The following is an 18,767-nucleotide window of genomic DNA, read 5'->3' as shown; positions in this document are numbered from 1 at the left end:
TGCCCCTGTGATTCAGGCAGTAAAGAACATGCCTGCAATGCAGAAGATATGGGTTCTATCCCTGGGTCAGGTTCTATCCCTTCTTTTTCCTGGAGAAAGAAATGGCCACTCACTCCAGTATTCTTGCCTAGAGAATTCCATGGTCAGAAGAGTCTGGCAGGTTTCAGTCCATGGGGTCACAAAGAGTTGGACATGACTGAGCGACTAACACTAACATGAACTAAGGAAAGAAAGAAAATGAATTAAACATCAGGGAAAAGAAAATTGCAGGTGGAAGGCACAGTTGGGAGAAAGGCCTGATGGTAGCAGGTGCCTGGTCTGGTGTAAACCCAGCCAGGATGCCGGGATAGATGGAGAAGAATAAAAAGGGAAATAAGGGGAGGAAGTTGGAATCAGAGGAGAAACTGTGCTCATATCTTCTAGGATCTGAGGGTTTGTTGTAAAGATTTTGGCTTTAACTCTAAGCTGAATAGAAGGTAATTGCAATGGTACTACAATCTTGGTGCTAAAAGGATCAGCCTGGCTGCTGCATTGAAAAGGAACATGGGGCCAAAGTACAGCCAGGATTGCTATTAGGAAACTAATAACTCAGATGGAGAGAATGGATGTTCAGACCATGGTTACAACAGCAGAGTGGTTAGAGCTGGCTGAATTCTAGATACATCTGATGATAGAGCCAACAGAGTTTACTGATAGACTAGTATGAGAAAGTAAAATCAAGAAAGGAGTTAACCAGATTGTTGGCCTAAGTAACTGAAAAAAAAAAGGAGTTGCCATCCACTGGAAAAGCCTCTGTGCATTTGTGTTTGAGTGTGTGCATGTGTATGGAATTGGGAAGGCAAAAAAAAGGGGTTATAATAGTAGATGCATGAAGCTTTGTGAAATGTGGAATGCAAGGGATGAAGAATGATTTAAATTGGCTTAGTAACTGACATAAATCATAAGAGGATGCACAATGAGATAATAGGGTTAAAAGGAGACAGTAGACACTAGGATGTTAGCTTCCTGAGGCGGAGGCATTCTTGGGATTCCCTTTTCACCCCTTGTAGAGGGTAGCAGGCCTGAGGTCATGCGGCTTCCTTGTCCTGTTGAATGGATGGAGCCCCCAGGGGTGACATGATCTTAGACCAGTGACCCTCTTCTTCTTGATCCCTTTGGGAAAGGGGCTCTACTGTCCTGAGTGCTTGTTCTCTGTCACAAACTCCTGTCATAGATGCTGGCCCTGGAGTGACATGAACACTCAGGAGTTACAGTAAGTTTCCAGGCCCCATTTAAGCCCTGATGATGGGAAAGCATGAACTGAGACCCAGCTTTCTACTTAGATCATGAATGGAAAAGGTCTAGGGCATGCATCGGAGAAGGCAATGGCACCCCACTCCAGTACTCTTGCCTGGAAAATCCCATGGACGGAGGAGCCTGGTAGGCTGCAGTCCATGGGGTCGCTAAGAGTTGGACACAGCTGAGTGACTTCACTTTCACTTTTCACTTTCCTGCATTGGAGAAGGAAATAAATGGCAACCCACTCCAGTGTTCCTGCCTGGAGAATCCCAGGGACGGGGGAGCCTGGTGGGCTTCCGTCTATGGGGTCACACAGAGTCGGACACGACTGGAGTGACTTAGCAGCAGCAGCAGCAGGGCGTGCATGGTATGTAAATTATCAACAAGAGGGATGTAAGGTGCATTATTATTACTTCTGTTTCTAAAAGAGACAGAGAAATAGTTTGCTCGTGATCAAACATAAATGTATCGAATATGAAATCTTTGTTTAATACAAGGCCCCATCATTAGAAAATGTCAAGTCATCTGGAGACACAGTTTGATGAAATTTCCCTATTGCTAAAATTATTATAATCCATAAATGCTCCTCCAAATGTAAAAATATCTGAAAAAAATGTTTAAAATATAGAAAGAAAGCTATATCATTAATGTTATTGTAAAGTATGTGAAAGATTTTAGTCAAAGAAACTTCTCTGGAAGAGAAAAGCTCCTTAAAAATCAAAAAGTCTTGTCAGGTAATGTCATCTAAAGTTTCTATTAATTAATAATTATTTAACATTTCAACATTTAGCATTTAAGCATTTGGTTAGCAGCTATTTATCAAACATATATATAAAAGATGGAAGCATAGTTAGCTTTCAATAATTTTTAAGAATTTTGTTTGTAATGTACAGAATATACACTAAAAATAAGTCAAATATTATTATCATTTCATCATTATGATCATTTTCATATTGTATTTAAGAGGCAAAGTTGAATTTAAAGCAATCCTATAAATCACAACCTCAATTATTTCCCAAAATATTGTAAGGTCAATATCATTGTCCCACATTATAGAAATCATACTAAGTAAATGAGTCTAAAAGAGAAAGAAATAATTGTTTGAATTTTTACAACTAGAAAATGACTAGGTCAAAGAACTAGTTGAATCATAATTCTGAGAAATTTCTACTCAAAAATATATTATACCAATTATAATATAATATAATCTACCAATTATATTTCAATCAAAAATATATCTGAAGAAAAAGGAAAATGTTCTTGTGAGAGGTATGGCATTGGGCTCTGACATAATCAGAGGAATGAATTGCATCACTCTCAAAAATTGACCCCTGAATAAAGAGGATTTAAAGAATAATTGAATAGTTGCAGGAATCATGAATATATAAAAGGATGGTTCTGAATATAGTAATCTAGAAGCAAATGGAGGTTAAATGATGAGATATAAAGCAAAAAAAAAAAAAACATAGAAAGAAGCAATAAAGAAAAAAGAGAGGGAGACAGAGACATAAAGAGGCAGAGCTCAGAGGGAGAAAAAGAGGAGAGAGAGTAAGAAGAGAGGAAACAATTAGGGATCTAACGTTAGAACAATATTGGACTGTTTTGAACCACTTTAGGAATTGCTATTTCTAATTCTTAATATGTGGAAGACTTGGAATGAAGAGATATTAAAAGGAATGAGACATTAAAATAAATGTATAGATATCTTTGTTTAATACAAGGTCCATTCGTTTGAAGAAAACCTCATCAAAAAACTGTGAAGCCATTTGGGAAAACAGTGATAAGATTGCTCCATTTCTAAAATTATTATATAATCCTTACCCAAACACATATAACATATACTCTCCCTTTTGTTCCTATGGGAAAATTTCCATAGTGACAAGGAGTAGACAGTTGACCTAAATGGGGACATCTGTTGAGCCTTCACATATGTATATACTATATGCTCCATTCTATTGCAGAAGACTTGGCTAGGCTTGGGGTGTATCTCAGCAACAGAATCTCAGGAAGAATCATCTCTGATATTAGAGGCAGAGTCAAAATGACCCCCGGATGCCCAATTTTCTAACTCCACATTTGTCATAGGTGGTAAGATAAGAGGTGTTGTGTCACAGATGAAAAAATAAGGTCGAAGAAAACCAGAGAACAGGTGGTTGAACGTGTAGATAAAAGACCCACTTGTGATGTTGTAAAAGGAGATTTCCCCTGCTTCATAGTCCAAGAAAATCCCAATGCAGCGAGGCCGTTCCAGGTGGAGAAGAGGAACTGATGGGGAGGCAAGGACCATGTACTCACTTCCCTTCAGCAGCCACATGGCCCAGACCCCATTCTCAGGGGATGGTGTGATTTCCCCCTTTCTTGACACTGTGTCTTGACAGACGCCTAAGCCCCATTCTGCTCTTTCTCCCACCATGACTTCCCAGTAATGCCTCCCTGATGAGAAGTTCTGCAAACCCAGGATACAGGGCCATGTGTCAAATCGCTCAGGGTTGTTGGGGACATCCCTCCACAGTTCTCCATCCTGCACACTGCGCAGGTCAGCAGTCAAGAGGAGGCTAGGATGTGCGGTGGCAGGATCCAATTTTATGTCAACTGTGGAAATAATTTTGTGGAACATGTAAAAGAACAGAAAAGACTGGTGAAAACTTAAGAACCTATGATATTGATGACTGTCACACCATTCTTTACTCTCCCTCTAATAACTCATGGATATAAAAATTAAGTATTTCATCTTGCAAATACTTTATTGAGTTTGAGTATATTCCTCTCTCTGCATAATCCAGGACTAATTACTGCCTCAATTAAACCATAACCATTGATGATAAGACAAACCAAGTTCATAACCATTTAGATCCCTTTTATCTTTATCCAGAGTACTTGGGTACTCTTTGGAAGATCTGCATTTAGAATAAAATTTATAACTCCCTTGGGATTTTTTTTTTTCCTTTCCAAAGCCTATAGAAAAACTTCACTGGTCTAAAACACACCACTTTGAAAGCTATGTTACTATGGTAGGAAGAATTCTAAGACAAACTTCATGACCTTCAGACCCAGGAGGTTTTCTCATGATTCTGTTATATTATGTGACAAGTGGGAGATTATCTGAGTGGGTTCTAATCTAATCACCCTTTAAAATCAGAGAGAGTTCTTTGGTTATTGGTCTGGTGGCAGAAGGAAAAATCAGGGAGATTTGCATTTGATATGTCATTGCCACCTTTGAAGATGGAGTGGGCCACAGTGGAGGAGAAGGGTGAGGAACCTCCAACTGATAATCAACAAGGAGATGGGGACATCAGTCCTCCAATTGCAAGGAATTGCTTTATATCAACAGACTGAATAAGCTTGCAAGTGGACCTTTCTGTAGACCCCTTAGAGATGTCCAGTCTGGTCAACACCTTGATTTTGATCTTATAAAACCTTAAGCAGAGAAACCAGCTGATCCCACAAGATTATCAGAACTGAAGAATGGATGTAAATGGATGTGATTTTAAGTAGCTAAGTGTGTGGTAATTTGCTATGCAGCAAAGAAAACTACTGAAAAGTACTATTAATACCCATACTGTGGAGTCTCAGTACACTGATATGACATTTTATTTGTACATATAATTAAAAATACACCTACTAATGAAATGACCTCAGTGAAGCAAGGAGGATGTATAATATTCATGTCTTTTTTTTTTTTTTTGGTCACTCAAAACTAGTAAATTTGATTTCATTAATTTAAAAACAAAAACAAATTTCATAATCATGTTTTAGTTTTAATATAATAACAAATATTAATATGATGACTCTCATTCTCTCTTTTTTTTTTTTTGACTCTCATTCTTATTTGTCTCCAAAACACTTCTAGTTATCTTTTATTTCTACTCAAACCTAAGTGGGTACATCATCTGTGCTATCGCATGGAACCAGCCTCAAGATTGATATTATCTTTCTCACATTATAGATAAGCAGGATGAGCCCAAGGGATTATACGATTTTCCCAAACTCTAGATGTCATAAATAACAGGAACTGAAAAGTGGGTCTCCATGATGTTGTGGTAGACTTATTTAACAGATGTCATGTCTTCAAACATCAATTCCACTTCAAGAAAATAAATCTGTGAAAAGGTTGTGAATACATCTATTTCTAATTCTTCTCCCTACCTCTTCTTAAACTCTTAAAATTTCTTTAACTATCACCAAGATAGAATAATACCCTAACAAAACTGCACCTTCTTCCCAGTGTCCCATGCATGATCAGTCCTTAACGTTCACCTTAAATGACTTTTCTATAGCACTCAACACTGTTGAGGATCCTTTTGTCCCAGAAAACATTTCTCTCTCCCAAAGACCAGTTATCACTGTTTTACTCCCTTTCTGCTGATCACCCCTTCTTGGTCTCTTCTGCTGTTTTCTCTTCTCCTTCTCCATCATTGCTATTGGAGAAACCAATGGTCTCATGATTGGGACCTCTTGCCTCTCTCTCACATCACTTCTGATTTGTTCTTGGGCTGGCAGGTATATTGCTTTCATTAAATTCCATTCATATGCTTTACTAATTTCAAATACTTTTAGCCTAGACTTTTCTCCTGGAACTCCATATTTGTAAATTCATCTGCCTACCCAATATCAGCATTTGGATATTTAATATCCATCACAATATTGATGTGTCTAAAACCCAAGTCTTTTTTTCTACCTTGCCTGCAGCTTTACCTGTCAATGTAAACAATAATTTCATATGTCAACTCAGGAGATTTTAACTTTGGAATTATTCACAACTTTTCTCCCGTTCTGACCCCTCATATCTAATCCAACAGCAGATATTGCCAGTTCTGCTTTCAAAATATCAATATAGCAAGATCTTGTCTATTTCTCTGTACCTCCAGTACGACTTCCCTAGTCCAAAAAGAAAATAGTCTCTAATTGAGTTATCACAAGGGCTCCTAACTGGCTTTTCCACATCAAGCCTTGCCCCTCTGTAATTTATTCTCAATAAGCCACACAGAGTGATCTTCATGAAACATTAGTACAATCATGCTATTCCTCCATTTATAACTGATGCCCCATTTCACTTCTGCTCATAGTGGCCTTCCTGTTGGGTCCTGTGCTACCTGGACTTTGCTTGACCTCTACAGTTCTCCTGTCACTCACTCCACAATAGCCACACAGACCTCCTCATAGCTCCTGGAATGCATCTTCCATATTTTAAGCTCAGGTCTTAGAACTCATTTCTGTTGCCTGAAATCCTTTCTTCTGGATCAGATATTTGCTGTGTTTTCCCCTATGAATGAAGTCTTCCTTGATCATCAAAAACTCCAGATTAGATGTGCTAACTCAAGAACTTCTGGCCACACTTATTCATTAATTTTTTCAATATTCTGTTTCATCTTCTAACATTTTGTGTGTTTTCCATAATTTAAGCAAAAATTTATAATACGAAGCTCCAGATCTGTAACATATTTGATGTTATTATTCAGTTTTATATTCTAATGCTTAGAAGAGTGACTGGTATAAAATACACAATATTTGTGGAATTGACCAGTTAATTAATCCAGTAAAAGTAAATGGGAATATAAAGACACTGATTATGAGAGTGTAATAACTTGCAACATTTCATACAGTTAAGTGAAAGTTGCTCAGTCATGTCTAACTCTTTGGGATTCTTTAGGCCAGAATACTGGAGTGGGTAGCCTTTCCCTTCTCCAGGGGATCTTCCTGACCCAGGAATTGAACCCAGGTCTCCCTCATTGCAGGCAGATTCTTTACCAACTGAACCACAAAGATAGCCCAAGAATACTGGAAAGGGTAGCCTATCCCTTCTCCCTGGTTCAATTCCTGGGTCTCCTGCATTGCAGGCAGATTCTTTACCAACTGAGCTATCAAGGAATATCAATCTGCCTATAAGATAAAGGGTTAATCATTGAACAGGATTGATAAGATGGGTTTTCTTATCATGGGACAAAGCAATTTCCTTCTAAGTAATAAACCCACTATTAAGTCATAGTCTATTTTCATTATTAGGCATAAATTGAATTAAAAAAATTAAAAACATTGAATCTATATTGTTTTAAAAAACAACATACTAAGACCCAACAAACTATTACACTACAGTTATTCCCTCTTAAATATAATTAACTGAATGTTTTTGGCTTTATTGACTATCTAATTTAAGAAGTGACTGGATGGCATCACTGACTCGATGAATATGAGTTTGAGCAAACTCCAGGGGTTGGTGATGGACAGGGAGGCCTGGCATGCTGCAATTCATGGGGTTGCAAAGAGTCAGACACAACTGAACAACTGAACTGAACTGAATTGAATTTAAGAAATTCATCAAACTGCCAGATAACAAAATAATCCAAATTTTATATTATCTGATACACTGCAATGTTTTCATATATTGAAGATTTTTTTTCCTCTGTTTTCAAATATGTTTCATTTTGTCCTCTAAACAAGACAATTTTTTAGCATTTTATAAAAAAGGAAATAGACATAGAGTGGATCTAATATTCCTTATGTCACAGATAATATCACTTTCAGACCCACTATTCTAACCAAATGTAGCTTATATGGGTGTCAGTTACTCTGATATTCTTCAGGACTATTCACAAATATCCCAATACTCTTAAAAAAAACAATCTGAGCCCAGTGCTCTCTCCCTTCCCCCCTTGTAGTTCGACATGACCATGTGATGCACCTTCATCAATAATAGCTTCAGGAAAGCTATGTGTGCCCCTTAGGGTGGTGGATGATTCACCATGACTTTGCTCAGTTCTGTGCCTATCAGCAACAGGAAGGAGGTGGGGCTCTGTCTGCATGGAGTGAGATTATGTGAAATGAAAGCCTCCACAATCCAGTAATCAACCAATAACATGATCTCAAAATAAAACTTTGCTGATTCTAGCCACTAAACTTTGGGTTCTGTTTGTTACTGTAGCCTAACTGGTACAGTAACAAATTGCAATAACAGCCAAATTCCAGGAGTCATAGTTCCGCAAGGTCTAAAATGCAGCTTACCTTGGAACTTCTTCAGCATTTCTCTCATGCCAGGGATGCGACACATTGTCTTCAGCTCCATAGCGATGGACTCGGGTTCCAGGTGTGTGACATTTGTACTTCTGAGAAGAGCACAAAACCTGCGGTTTTCATTAGGGTTATCCACCAACCTCCCCAGCCTCTCCCAACCAGTCTCTGATTCAGGAAGTAAACATACCGGCTCAAGGCTCCTCCCACACCCTGAAAATGAAGAGAAACACAAGTAGGTGTGAGTTAGACCTCTGAACTGCTTTTGACAGACTGGGGACACACCAGGAACATCTCTTTAGGAATTATTGAAAATCATTAACTGTTGATGTAAAACTATAAGAGATATGATTCCCTCTTAAAAAAATCTAAAACAGAGTTTTCTCATCAATTTAAAATAATATAATCAGTTTGCCTCTATTAAAACAAAATCAGACCACACAAACTTTAGGTTAATTCCTATAATAGCTATTGGTTTATTTTCTGAATTGATAATTCTGATAATTGGGTGTTTTCATGAAGAATTATATTCTGTGAACAGAATTAAGGTAAAAATAGATTCTAAATATCTGCAGAATTTATTTGAGAAAGAGTGAAAGGTATAGACATAAAATGATAATCTCAGTGTCCTTGTAAGAAAACCCTAACTTCCTTATTCTCTGAACCAACATACTTTGTCTAAGTTATCTAAGTAGAAAGAAAACAGAAGTCATTAAAATTCAGCAACAGTCTATGTCAAAGTAGATTATTAAACAAATCACCTGCACTGTATTTCCCCTATCCCTCTAAAAAATGACCACCAGTCAGATTAATTTTAACAGGGCATAAAAACAGGGAAATGATCAGCTTTATATTTCATCAGAACAACAGGTCTTATTTTGGGCCATTAAGGGTGAAATGTTGTTTACTGGTACTGAGGAAGAAAGAGAGAAATGAGTATAAAAATGAAAGCAAATTATTTGAGGATATAGTCTACCTAAGATTTGTGTTATATTTTAACATTTATTCAGTGCTAATAAATGATAAGTTCAAATATGCAGTATTTTGAGATACAGTAAGATGTGACAATTAATATTATTGAAAATGCCAAAGTTCTTGTGTTTATTTATTGTTTGCAGTTTTGAAAATTTATTCCTTTGGGACAGTTTGCTTAGTAGGAAGTAGGCATAGCAGTAATAAGAAAAACAATAATAACAGCAAGTTTTACTGATGCATAAATATATTGAAGAAAATGGGACAAATTTAATATAAAAGTTTTGCAAACGCCTTTACTTAACGACCCCCCTACTCTGTGACCAGTGCTATTTAATCACAGAACTTGTATGAAAATAGAAATTACTTATTTCAGACATTCCTAAATGAGTCATTGGGATTGAAACACAACGAAGCATGCCCAGAAAATTTCTATTGCAGTGAGTTCTAGCATGAGAGCAAGCATCCACCAACAATGATGACTTTCTCAATTCACTTGGGATTTAATGCCTTTAAGGAGGATAATTAGTTATTTGTCTGCTCTATAATTTCAAGTATATTGTGGGCAAGCTGTATGGAGCCAAATTAATCCCTCCCCGCCATGCCTGGAATGGGCATGCACTATGGGCTAGAACATTAGCATTTGCCTTGAAAATTAACAAGCCAATTTCAATGTGGAAAATTTTAAATATTACTCATATGTTTGACTATTGACATTAAAATGGGTTAACAAGACTTTTTGGATTGGCCGTGACTGAAATACAGCAATGTCATCTTTGACCCATTATGAGGTTTTTATAAAATGTTTTCCAGGCAACATAGTATAGATAGTCTGTTTTCTGTTTAACCATATGTAAATCATTAAATCAACTTTAATTTTGAAAATATGTAAGGTTTTGTCTTTAGTATGAACTATTATGTATGATTCTCTAGGGTCCCTTCAGATTCTGATGTCAGGGATTGAGGATTTTTAATAAAGCAATTTTCAATTGCTTTCCAAGGAAATTCTAGGGTGATCCTGTCCTAAAGAGCAACACTGCTTAAGGAGCTATCTCCGAAGGCTGCCGTCTGTCCCCTTGGTCTCAGGTGCGCCATCCTTCTCCCAGGCACCCGGCCTCACCTCCAGCAGCCCCAGGGCCGGCCGCTGGCACCGCTCCTCCAGCTCCTCTGCCAGCTCCTTCAGGGCCCTGCCCTGCTGCGCCAGCCGGTTCCTGCTTTCCCGAAGCTTCTGCAGCGTGGCTCGCTCCTCCTCCTCCAGTCTTCTAAGCTGCAGTTGCTCCTCCAGGGCCAGGAAGCCACGATACTTTTCAAACTCCGACCTGAAGCGTTGCCTCTGCATTTCCACTTTTTCCTGGAGTGACAGTACAACAAATCATCAGCAACTGGGGCAGAGTATTTGGCATATGGGCAGGGGGGTGGGGGGCCCTTCCCTGGAGGCTCAGATGGTAAAGCATCTTCCTGCAGTGCAAGAGACCTAGGTTCAATCCCTGGGTCGGGAAGATGCCCTGAAGAGTGGCATGGCAACCCACTCCAGTATTCCTGCCTGAAGAATTCCTTGGACAGCGGAGCCTGGTGGGCTACAGTCCATAGGGCTGCAATGGGTCAGATAGGACTGAAGCGACTTACACACACACATGGGCTATGACATAGTGAAAAGGGGTTTAGTTGCAATTCATTGTTCTCTCACATCACCCTTTAAAATACTATAATTACACCTATAGATATAGAAGGGCTAAGGGTCTCCACAGAATTTAGAATTTATTTTATTAAACCCGTGCTTGTTGCATTTTGGCACACATGGATACATTTTTAAAGGTAAAAATCATGCAAGTTGACTTGACTTAGAACAAGGTTCTTGGAAACATCTCTACTTTAAGAATAATCAGTGGAGGGTTCAAAACATGCATGAAACCAGATCTCAGATATAGAGTTCCTGATTTCATAAATTTGTGGTCAGGTCAGGATTAAAAAAAATTGACTTGGATTACTAACTTTAAAAAATTATTAATAAATGCCACTATTAATTAACTTTACATATGATATACATAACTATGGGAAAAAGTAAGACAACACAGGAGAAAAATATAGTAAAAACCCTTATGAAAATATCTGCCAGAGGATAGAATACAAGTCAAAATTTTCAAGGAAAGAAAGAAAGAATTGCAAAATTATAGAGAATAATCAGAGAAAAAGGGTTCCTTGGAGAAAAACAGAGAAGTATTCAGAAATAGAGTCTATATATATATATATATTGTAAAACATAATATAAAAATATAAATACCTATATCATTTCTATATACAGTTTCTCAGTATTGATCCTATTGATATTTGACCAGGTGATTTTTTGTTGTGATTTTTTTTTTTGGGTGGTGGGGACTGTCCTTTGTATTATAGGGTATTTAGCAGCATTTCTTGCCTTTACATATGAGATGCTAGTAAGGCATCCCAGCTGTGACAACCAAAATATCTATTGATATTGCAAAATATCTCTTGGAAGGCAACATTGGTCCAGGTTCAGAATCACTTTGTGTATGTTTATGTGTGTGTGTGTGTGTGTGTGTATAAATAGGTAAAGGAAAAAAGAGCTGATGATGGCAGAAATATATCAACATATTGAGTGACAAAAGACATATATATATATATATATCAATATATTGACTGAAAAAAGAAAATTCAGATTATTTTTTATATGTAAGATGATGACTATAAGTCTGTATTTCATATATATATATATATGTGTGTGTGTTGTGAAATAGTAAAAATTTCATTCATCCAACAAATACATATTTTTTAAACTAGTAGTGACAGTACAACTCTGTTCTAAGTGATGCAGTGAGTGAAGATCAGTAAGTAAGATCAAGCGAGTTAGTAAGATCAAGATGAGTAAAGTCTTTTCTTATAATTTGGATTGGGGATAGTATTACAGACATGAGAAAGAACGCAACTGTATGAAAATAATCTGAGGGGATGAGATGGTCCAGGATGATGCTGAGAACAGTTTTTCTTGAGTACCCAGGTAAATGGAACAAAAGTGCCAGAGTAGGGAAGATGGTGGAAGAATGACTTAATGATTCAAATAAGGATCCTTCAGATAGGTTAGCCACCTGAAGCCCCAATAGTCTCTTACCTTCCAAATAACAGTTTTCCTCCCCACGTTGGCCTCCTGAGTTGAAGCTTCCTCCAGCTCTTTCCTGACAAGCTCCTGTGCCACCTGGAGCTTTATCTGCTTGGGAAGATACGTGGCAGCCGTTAAGGACACTCTCACACGGTACTTAAACTGACCAAGCACAGGAGAAGTACAAAGATCAGCTATGAGGGGCAGTAGAAAGCATACAGAAATGTTCGACCTCATTAACATTAATGACTGTTAAACATAAATACGTTTTAAGTGTTAAAGCCAGATATAATAAAAGATGTATCTAAAAAGTGTGTTCATTGTATTATAGATAGCAAAACAGTAAGTAACCAAAACAGGGCAGTTAAAAATAGGGCAGTGAGGAAAAAATTATTTCATTCACTGGATAGAATTAAAACAAGGTGCTGCAGAATTTTTAATGGCAAGAAATACAATTACAAAGAAAATTAAAATAAGCATATTTTATGTAACCTGACACCAATTTTTTAAAATAAAATATATAAAATAAAATAAATATATAAAAATTAGGCAGAGACCAATGAAAATATATTCAATAAACAAAATCTCATCTACTATGCTTGGCTGAAAAGGTGATGCTATTCCTTTTATCTATGTATTTCAACTTCTTAAATTTATTCATTACTTTATAACCAGAAGTGTATTTCTTATTATTTTACAGAAGAAATATTGTAAGTTAGGATTTATTATATGAAAAAGAAATACAGAAAGTCATAAATCTTACAAAGGATAGAAAAATAATTTAAGGAAAACTAAATCTCTTTTCAGCCCTAGGACTCCTGCTAGAAGTAAGCACATATATTTTATTTCCAGAGAACACACACAAAGATAGACACATATACACATTTTAAAAGTCTTCCTAAAGTCATTCAATAAGTCTCAGGAAAAAATAAAAACAAACAAAAATTTAAATTCTTCCCACAGTCATTCAACAAGTCCCACACACCAGTCTTTTTTTTTTTTCTTTTTTCTTTTTTTTTAACGATAACATTCTAAGGTAGAACACATAAAATAGGAGTAGAAACCAACGAAGCACTTAATAAGATGAAGAAAATAGCAATTGTTTTTAGAATCTGGAAGGACTAGAACACTCCGACACTTAACAGACAAAAAAAAATTGTAAGCAAAAGCAAAGAAGTAGAAAGTTGTGTCACGTTTGGGGACAACAGTGATTAGGCTAGTTTTGCTGAATCTAAAGATTAATGGTTAAGGCAAGAGTTACAGTAAGAGTACTTAGGGTCCGAAAAGGGATTGATGGGCTAAGGAGTTTAGAAGATATTTATTTGGTATTTAGTTGAAGGACTGCTGAAATAGAGAAAACTTCCTTAGAATACAACATTTTCAATGCACTGTATGGTACCATCTGGATTAAAGAAAAAAGGAAAGAATGTACTCTAGAAGTCTAGTTAAGAAATAGTTAGCACCTGAATTTTGCAGAATACCAAATCAAGAAGAAAACCTAAAAGAGATATTTCTAGGTAGGTCCAGAGGGTACTTGAGGGAAAAAAAGTCACAACCTTGATTTAAAACAAAGTTAAAATAATAATTATATTATTAATTATTTTAAGTTAAAATGTATGATATAAATATAAAACATTATTATAGGCTCTATATGATTAATAATTTATTAAATTAATTTATTATTATTTTATAAAGTTAATATCTTCACTTTATTTTCATTGTGGTAGTACTTCAGGTAAGGTCAATAGATTAAAAGATGACTTTAACTCTCTTTGTGCGAGCAGCTGTTCCAGATATTGGGAATTTAAATGTGTTCTGAATATGTCCAGAAACTTTTGATGAGCACCAGTAGAAAGAATCTTATTCACAGAGTTTCATGGTTGCCACTTTTGTGAGTCAGATACTCCAATATTAGTCACCTTTCATTGAGGATGCTCACATCATAAGTCCAGAAATATGTGTTGAATAGAGAGGAATCTGTCTGCTTAACCACTGGATTCCTACTTCAGAGTAACATGTATTGGCAGCTTTAAAGGGGATCAGAGCCTTGTGCCCATCCAGACACCATTCATAGCAAACATTCAAACATGAAGGTGGCTTAATGCAGCCTTATATTCATGGCAGCAGGATTTACAGTAGCCAAGACATGGACTTCCCTGGGGGCTCAAACAGTAAAGCGTCTGCCTACAATGAGGGAGACCCGGATTCAATCTTTGGGTCGGGAAGATCTCCTGGAGAAGGAGTATTCTTGCCTGGAAAACCCCGTGGACGGAAGAGCCTGGAAGGCTATAGTCCGTAGGATTGCAGAGTCGGACATGACTGAGCGACTTCACTAAAGTGAAGGACACATTCATTAGGACACAGCCTAAATGTCCATTGACGGATGAATGGATAAAGAAGATGTGGCAAATATATATATATATAAAGAGAGAGGGGAATATTTTTGTTGTTGATGTTGTTTAGTCACTAAGTTGTGTCTGACTCTTTTGTGACCCCATGGAGTGTAGACTACCAGGCTCCTGTCTGGGAAATTTCCCAAGTAAGAATACTGGAGTGGGTTGCCATTTCCTTCTCCAGGGTATCTTTCCAACCCAGGGATGAAGCCTGTTTCTCATGGATTAGCAGGCGGGTTCTTTACCACGGAGCCACCATGGGAGCCCACTGTGGAAAATTACTCTGGCTTAAAAAGAATGAAACAAAGTCATTTATAGCAACATGGATGGACTTAGAGATTATCATACTAAGTAAAGTAAGTCATACTGAGAAAAATAAATGTCATATAACACCACTTATGTGGGCTTCCCTGGTGGTCAGCAGTAAAGAATTTGCCTGCCATGCAGGAGATGTAAGAGACACAAGTTTAATCCCTGGATTGGGAAGATCCCCTGGAGGAGGGCATGGCAACCCACTCCAGTATTCTTGCCTAGAGAATCCAATGGACAGAGGAGCCTGGCCGACTACAGTCCATAGGGTCACAAAGAGTAAGACATGACTGAAGTGACTTAGCACACACACACCCACACACATTGCTTACATGTGTAATCTAAAAAAAAATGATACAAATGAAAGTATTTACAAAACAGAAATAGACTCATAGACTTCAAACACAAATTTAAGATTATCAAAATGCAAAGGTGAGGGGGAGGAATAAATTAGGAGTTTAGGATTAACATATATACACTACTATATATATATACATATAAAATAGATTATCAACTATATATAAAGTAGATTATCAACAAGGACCTACTGTATAGGACTGAAAACTCTACTCAATATTTTGAAATAACATATATGGGAAAAGATTTTAAAAAAGAATGGATACATGTATATTTATAACTGAATGACTTTGCTGTATATCTGAAATGAACACAATGCTGTAAATCAACTATATTTCAATATAAAATAAAAATGAAAAAAATTAAGATTGTTTTGATGGCAATATTAATTAACATGGGCTCCCTAAGTGACTCAGTGGTACAGAATCCTCCTGCTAAGCACAAGACTTGGGTTTGATCCCTGGTTTCAGAAGATCCCTTGGAGAAGGAAATGGCATCCTATTCCAGTATTTTTGCCTGGGAAGTCCCATGGACAGAGAAGCCTGGCAAGCTACAGTCCATGGGGTTGCAAAGAGCCAGACACAATCTAGTTACTAAACAACAGTAGCATTAATTAATATAAATACTATGCAAAAGCAAAATATTATACAAATTTAGTTATTAGGAAGTGTTTTCGATAGCAGTTGTGCACTTGTAACTAAGAGGCAATTAGACAACATGGCCTCCTACACCAGGGAGCTCTATTTGTGGAACTCAGATTACATCAGGAAAATTAAGACCAGCATGAAATGAAATGACCAGGGAGCGTTTCATGGCAGAGAAGATCAGTCTAAAATAATAGCATGTTTGAGCTCCTGAATAGGAATCCCGAAAGATGGCGTTTCCATGGAGCAAAGGCATACAGATCCCAAGGTGAATGTGAGCCAGAATGGTGGTTGGTGTGGAGGGCACTGCTCGTTCAGATCAGGGGGTGTCTTCTGGCTCTGCCTCTGGCAAGGGATTTTTAACACTTCTGACTCAGTCAGCGTCTTCCATTACAGACCGGCACTTCCCGATCAGGAGTCCCGGCCTTCCAGTTACCTCTCACCTGGTAGCACCTGGCGGCCTCCTGCAGCGATATTGTATGGTGGCTCCTGTGCTCTGGAGTGGTGTCACAGACCCAGCACAGCACCTCCTGGTCCTCCTCGCAGAAACGGGTCAGCTCCTCGCCATGCCTCACACACAAGCGCGCCCCCGAAGGCTCCGCGCCCAGCCCCAGCTGCCGCACGCTGTCCACCAGGCTGGCCAGCTGCCTGTTGGGCCGGAAGCTTTCCAGCCTGAAGGGCCCCCGACACTGCGGACAGGCATAGAGGCCGCCCTGTGCGCTGTCGGACTTCTCGCAGAACTCGGAGATGCATCTGAGGCAGAAACTGTGGCCGCAGTCCACACTGACGGGATTCTGCAGGAAATCCAGGCACACTGGGCATCGGGCCTCCTCGCAGAGCCTCTCCCCAGGGGACCCCGAGGCCATGGCCGGCTGGGCCTTGCCTGGCCCCGCCGATAGTAGAGCGGTCTTCCCCAGCTGCCTGCACTATCTCTCCTGGTGTTCTGGCACGGAAGGGAGGAACTGCACAGCCTCATGAGAGGCAGGCACGAGATGGGCTTTATCCACTGGCTAGTGTCCAAATGAGCCACGCCCAGTGCAAACTTGCAACTCAGACACAGTCAACCACACGGATAAAATTAACATTCTAGCATCCTAGCCTCCTAGGAAATTGATCATTTCTAACGGAATCCCTGGTAGTGTGGCTTATTGCAGCCTGTACTCTCATGTTTTCACTGTCAGTAAATTTCAAGAATTGCTAAGCTCCTTCCTTCAATTACTTTCTAAATTGCCCATGACCTTATTATCTTTTTATGACATATTGATTTGCTAAAGTTTTTTGTCAAAATTTATTTTTTCTACTTCCTGTTAATTAGCTCTCAATAAAGAAATATGTTGGTAAGTTAATAAGGAGATGCCCCCCCAAAAAATGTGTGTATAATAATGATAGGTCTATAGCCCAACAACAATTCAAAGCATTTAAATAAAATCTGGTCAACTTCAGTGAGTCCCATAATGACTGCACATGTGTTATGATAGCTGTAAAGCACATCTTAGAAGTGGCAAAGCCGTAGGCTAAGGCATTGGTTAGGAAGAATAATCTAACTACAGCCTATCAGTGCTGCAGCACTGTGAGGTGGGGAGGCTGAGAAAGACATAGAAGGAAGATGATTTGACAGAAAGGGTGTGATCCCTACTTGGGATGAATATGGTGAGGTCATTAGGTCATCAGGAAAGTAGACAAATGTGGGAAACATCTGTCATCTATGCAAAATGTAATTTTTATTTTGTTGTGTTTGAAGGGATGATGGACATGCCTATAGCAAATCATTCAGTTTGTTCCTCAGCACAAGCTGCCAGAATCTCAGACACAAGAGTAAGCAAAAAAACAAATGGCCCATCTCTCAAGGGTGTCTTAAGATCTGTCAATAGAACTCATACAATTATAAACTAAAAACTGGGAGAAAAGACAAGCTGGGGTGGGGAGCGGGTGGGTGTTAGATTGGGCCCTTGGGAGTTTCTGAGTTAATAACTGAAGGGTGAACAAAAGTTGAAAGGAAGGGAGCTCTGGCAAGGGGAACAGTCAGAGGGCACAGAGTATATAAACTAAACTACTGCTGGAGGGAGCAGGATGTACCTCATAACATGAGGCAGCCAGGCAGGCTGGCGTATGTGCAAGATGAGGATGAGTGGCAGTAGATAAGTTCCCAGTGAGAGGCAGGGGCAGATGACTCAGGTCCTTGCAGCTCCTGAGAGGTTTTGTTGTCATTGTTGTTCAGTCACTAAATCGGGTTCAACTCTTTATGACCCCATGGGCTGCAGCACGCCTGGCTTCCCTGTCCCTCACTGTCTCACAGAGTTTGTTCAGATTCATGTCCATTGAGTCAGTGATCTTATCTAACTAGCTCTTCCTCTGCCACCCTCTTCTCCTTTGGCCTTCAATCTTTCCCAGCATCAGAGTTTTTCTCCAATGAGTTGGCTCTTCACATCAGGTGGCCAAAGAAATGGAGTTTTAGCATCAGTCCTTCCAAAGAATGTTTAGTCTTGATTTCCTTTAGGATTGACTGGTTTGATCTCCTTGCTGTCCAAGGGATTCTCAATACTCTTCTCCAGCACCACAATTAAAAAGCATTAGTTCTTCGGAGCTCAGCCTTCTTTAAGGTCTGGTTCTCATATTTGTATATGACTACTAGAAAAATAATAGCTTTGACTATATGGACCTTTGTCAGCAAAGTGATATCTCTGTTTTTTAAAA

General features: G+C 38.5%; 1 protein-coding gene across 1 annotated transcript; it reads right to left on the bottom strand.

The window, feature by feature from the left end:
* Window positions 1-3,035: 3,035 nt before the first annotated feature.
* Window positions 3,036-16,939, bottom strand: TRIM58 (tripartite motif containing 58). The gene is made up of 6 exons (XM_020914305.2): window positions 16,517-16,939; window positions 12,383-12,478; window positions 10,376-10,606; window positions 8,474-8,496; window positions 8,278-8,378; window positions 3,036-3,870 (listed from the first exon to the last, which is right to left on the bottom strand). Exons 1-6 carry the CDS (start codon window positions 16,937-16,939, stop codon window positions 3,281-3,283), a joined length of 1,464 nt encoding a protein of 487 aa, XP_020769964.2. The 3' UTR covers window positions 3,036-3,280.
* Window positions 16,940-18,767: the final 1,828 nt, after the last annotated feature.

The sequence above is a fragment of the Odocoileus virginianus genome, chromosome 3, assembly GCF_023699985.2.
Source record: "Odocoileus virginianus isolate 20LAN1187 ecotype Illinois chromosome 3, Ovbor_1.2, whole genome shotgun sequence".
Lineage (NCBI taxonomy): Eukaryota > Metazoa > Chordata > Mammalia > Artiodactyla > Cervidae > Odocoileus > Odocoileus virginianus.
This window is presented reverse-complemented; position numbering and strand designations above follow the sequence as displayed.

What these genes read in the sequence shown, in the direction of transcription:
- TRIM58 (XM_020914305.2), bottom strand. Translation starts at nt 16,939, where the DNA reads ATGGCCTCGGGGTCCCCTGGGGAGAGGCTCTGCGAGGAGGCCCGATGC. An exon ending in AGGCCGCCAGGTGCTACCAG is followed by an intron (nt 12,479 to 16,516) that starts GTGAGAGGTAAC and finishes CTTCCCAAGCAG; the next exon opens with ATAAAGCTCCAGGTGGCACA. An exon ending in CGGCCCTGGGGCTGCTGGAG is followed by an intron (nt 8,497 to 10,375) that starts GTGAGGCCGGGT and finishes CTTCATTTTCAG; the next exon opens with GGTGTGGGAGGAGCCTTGAG.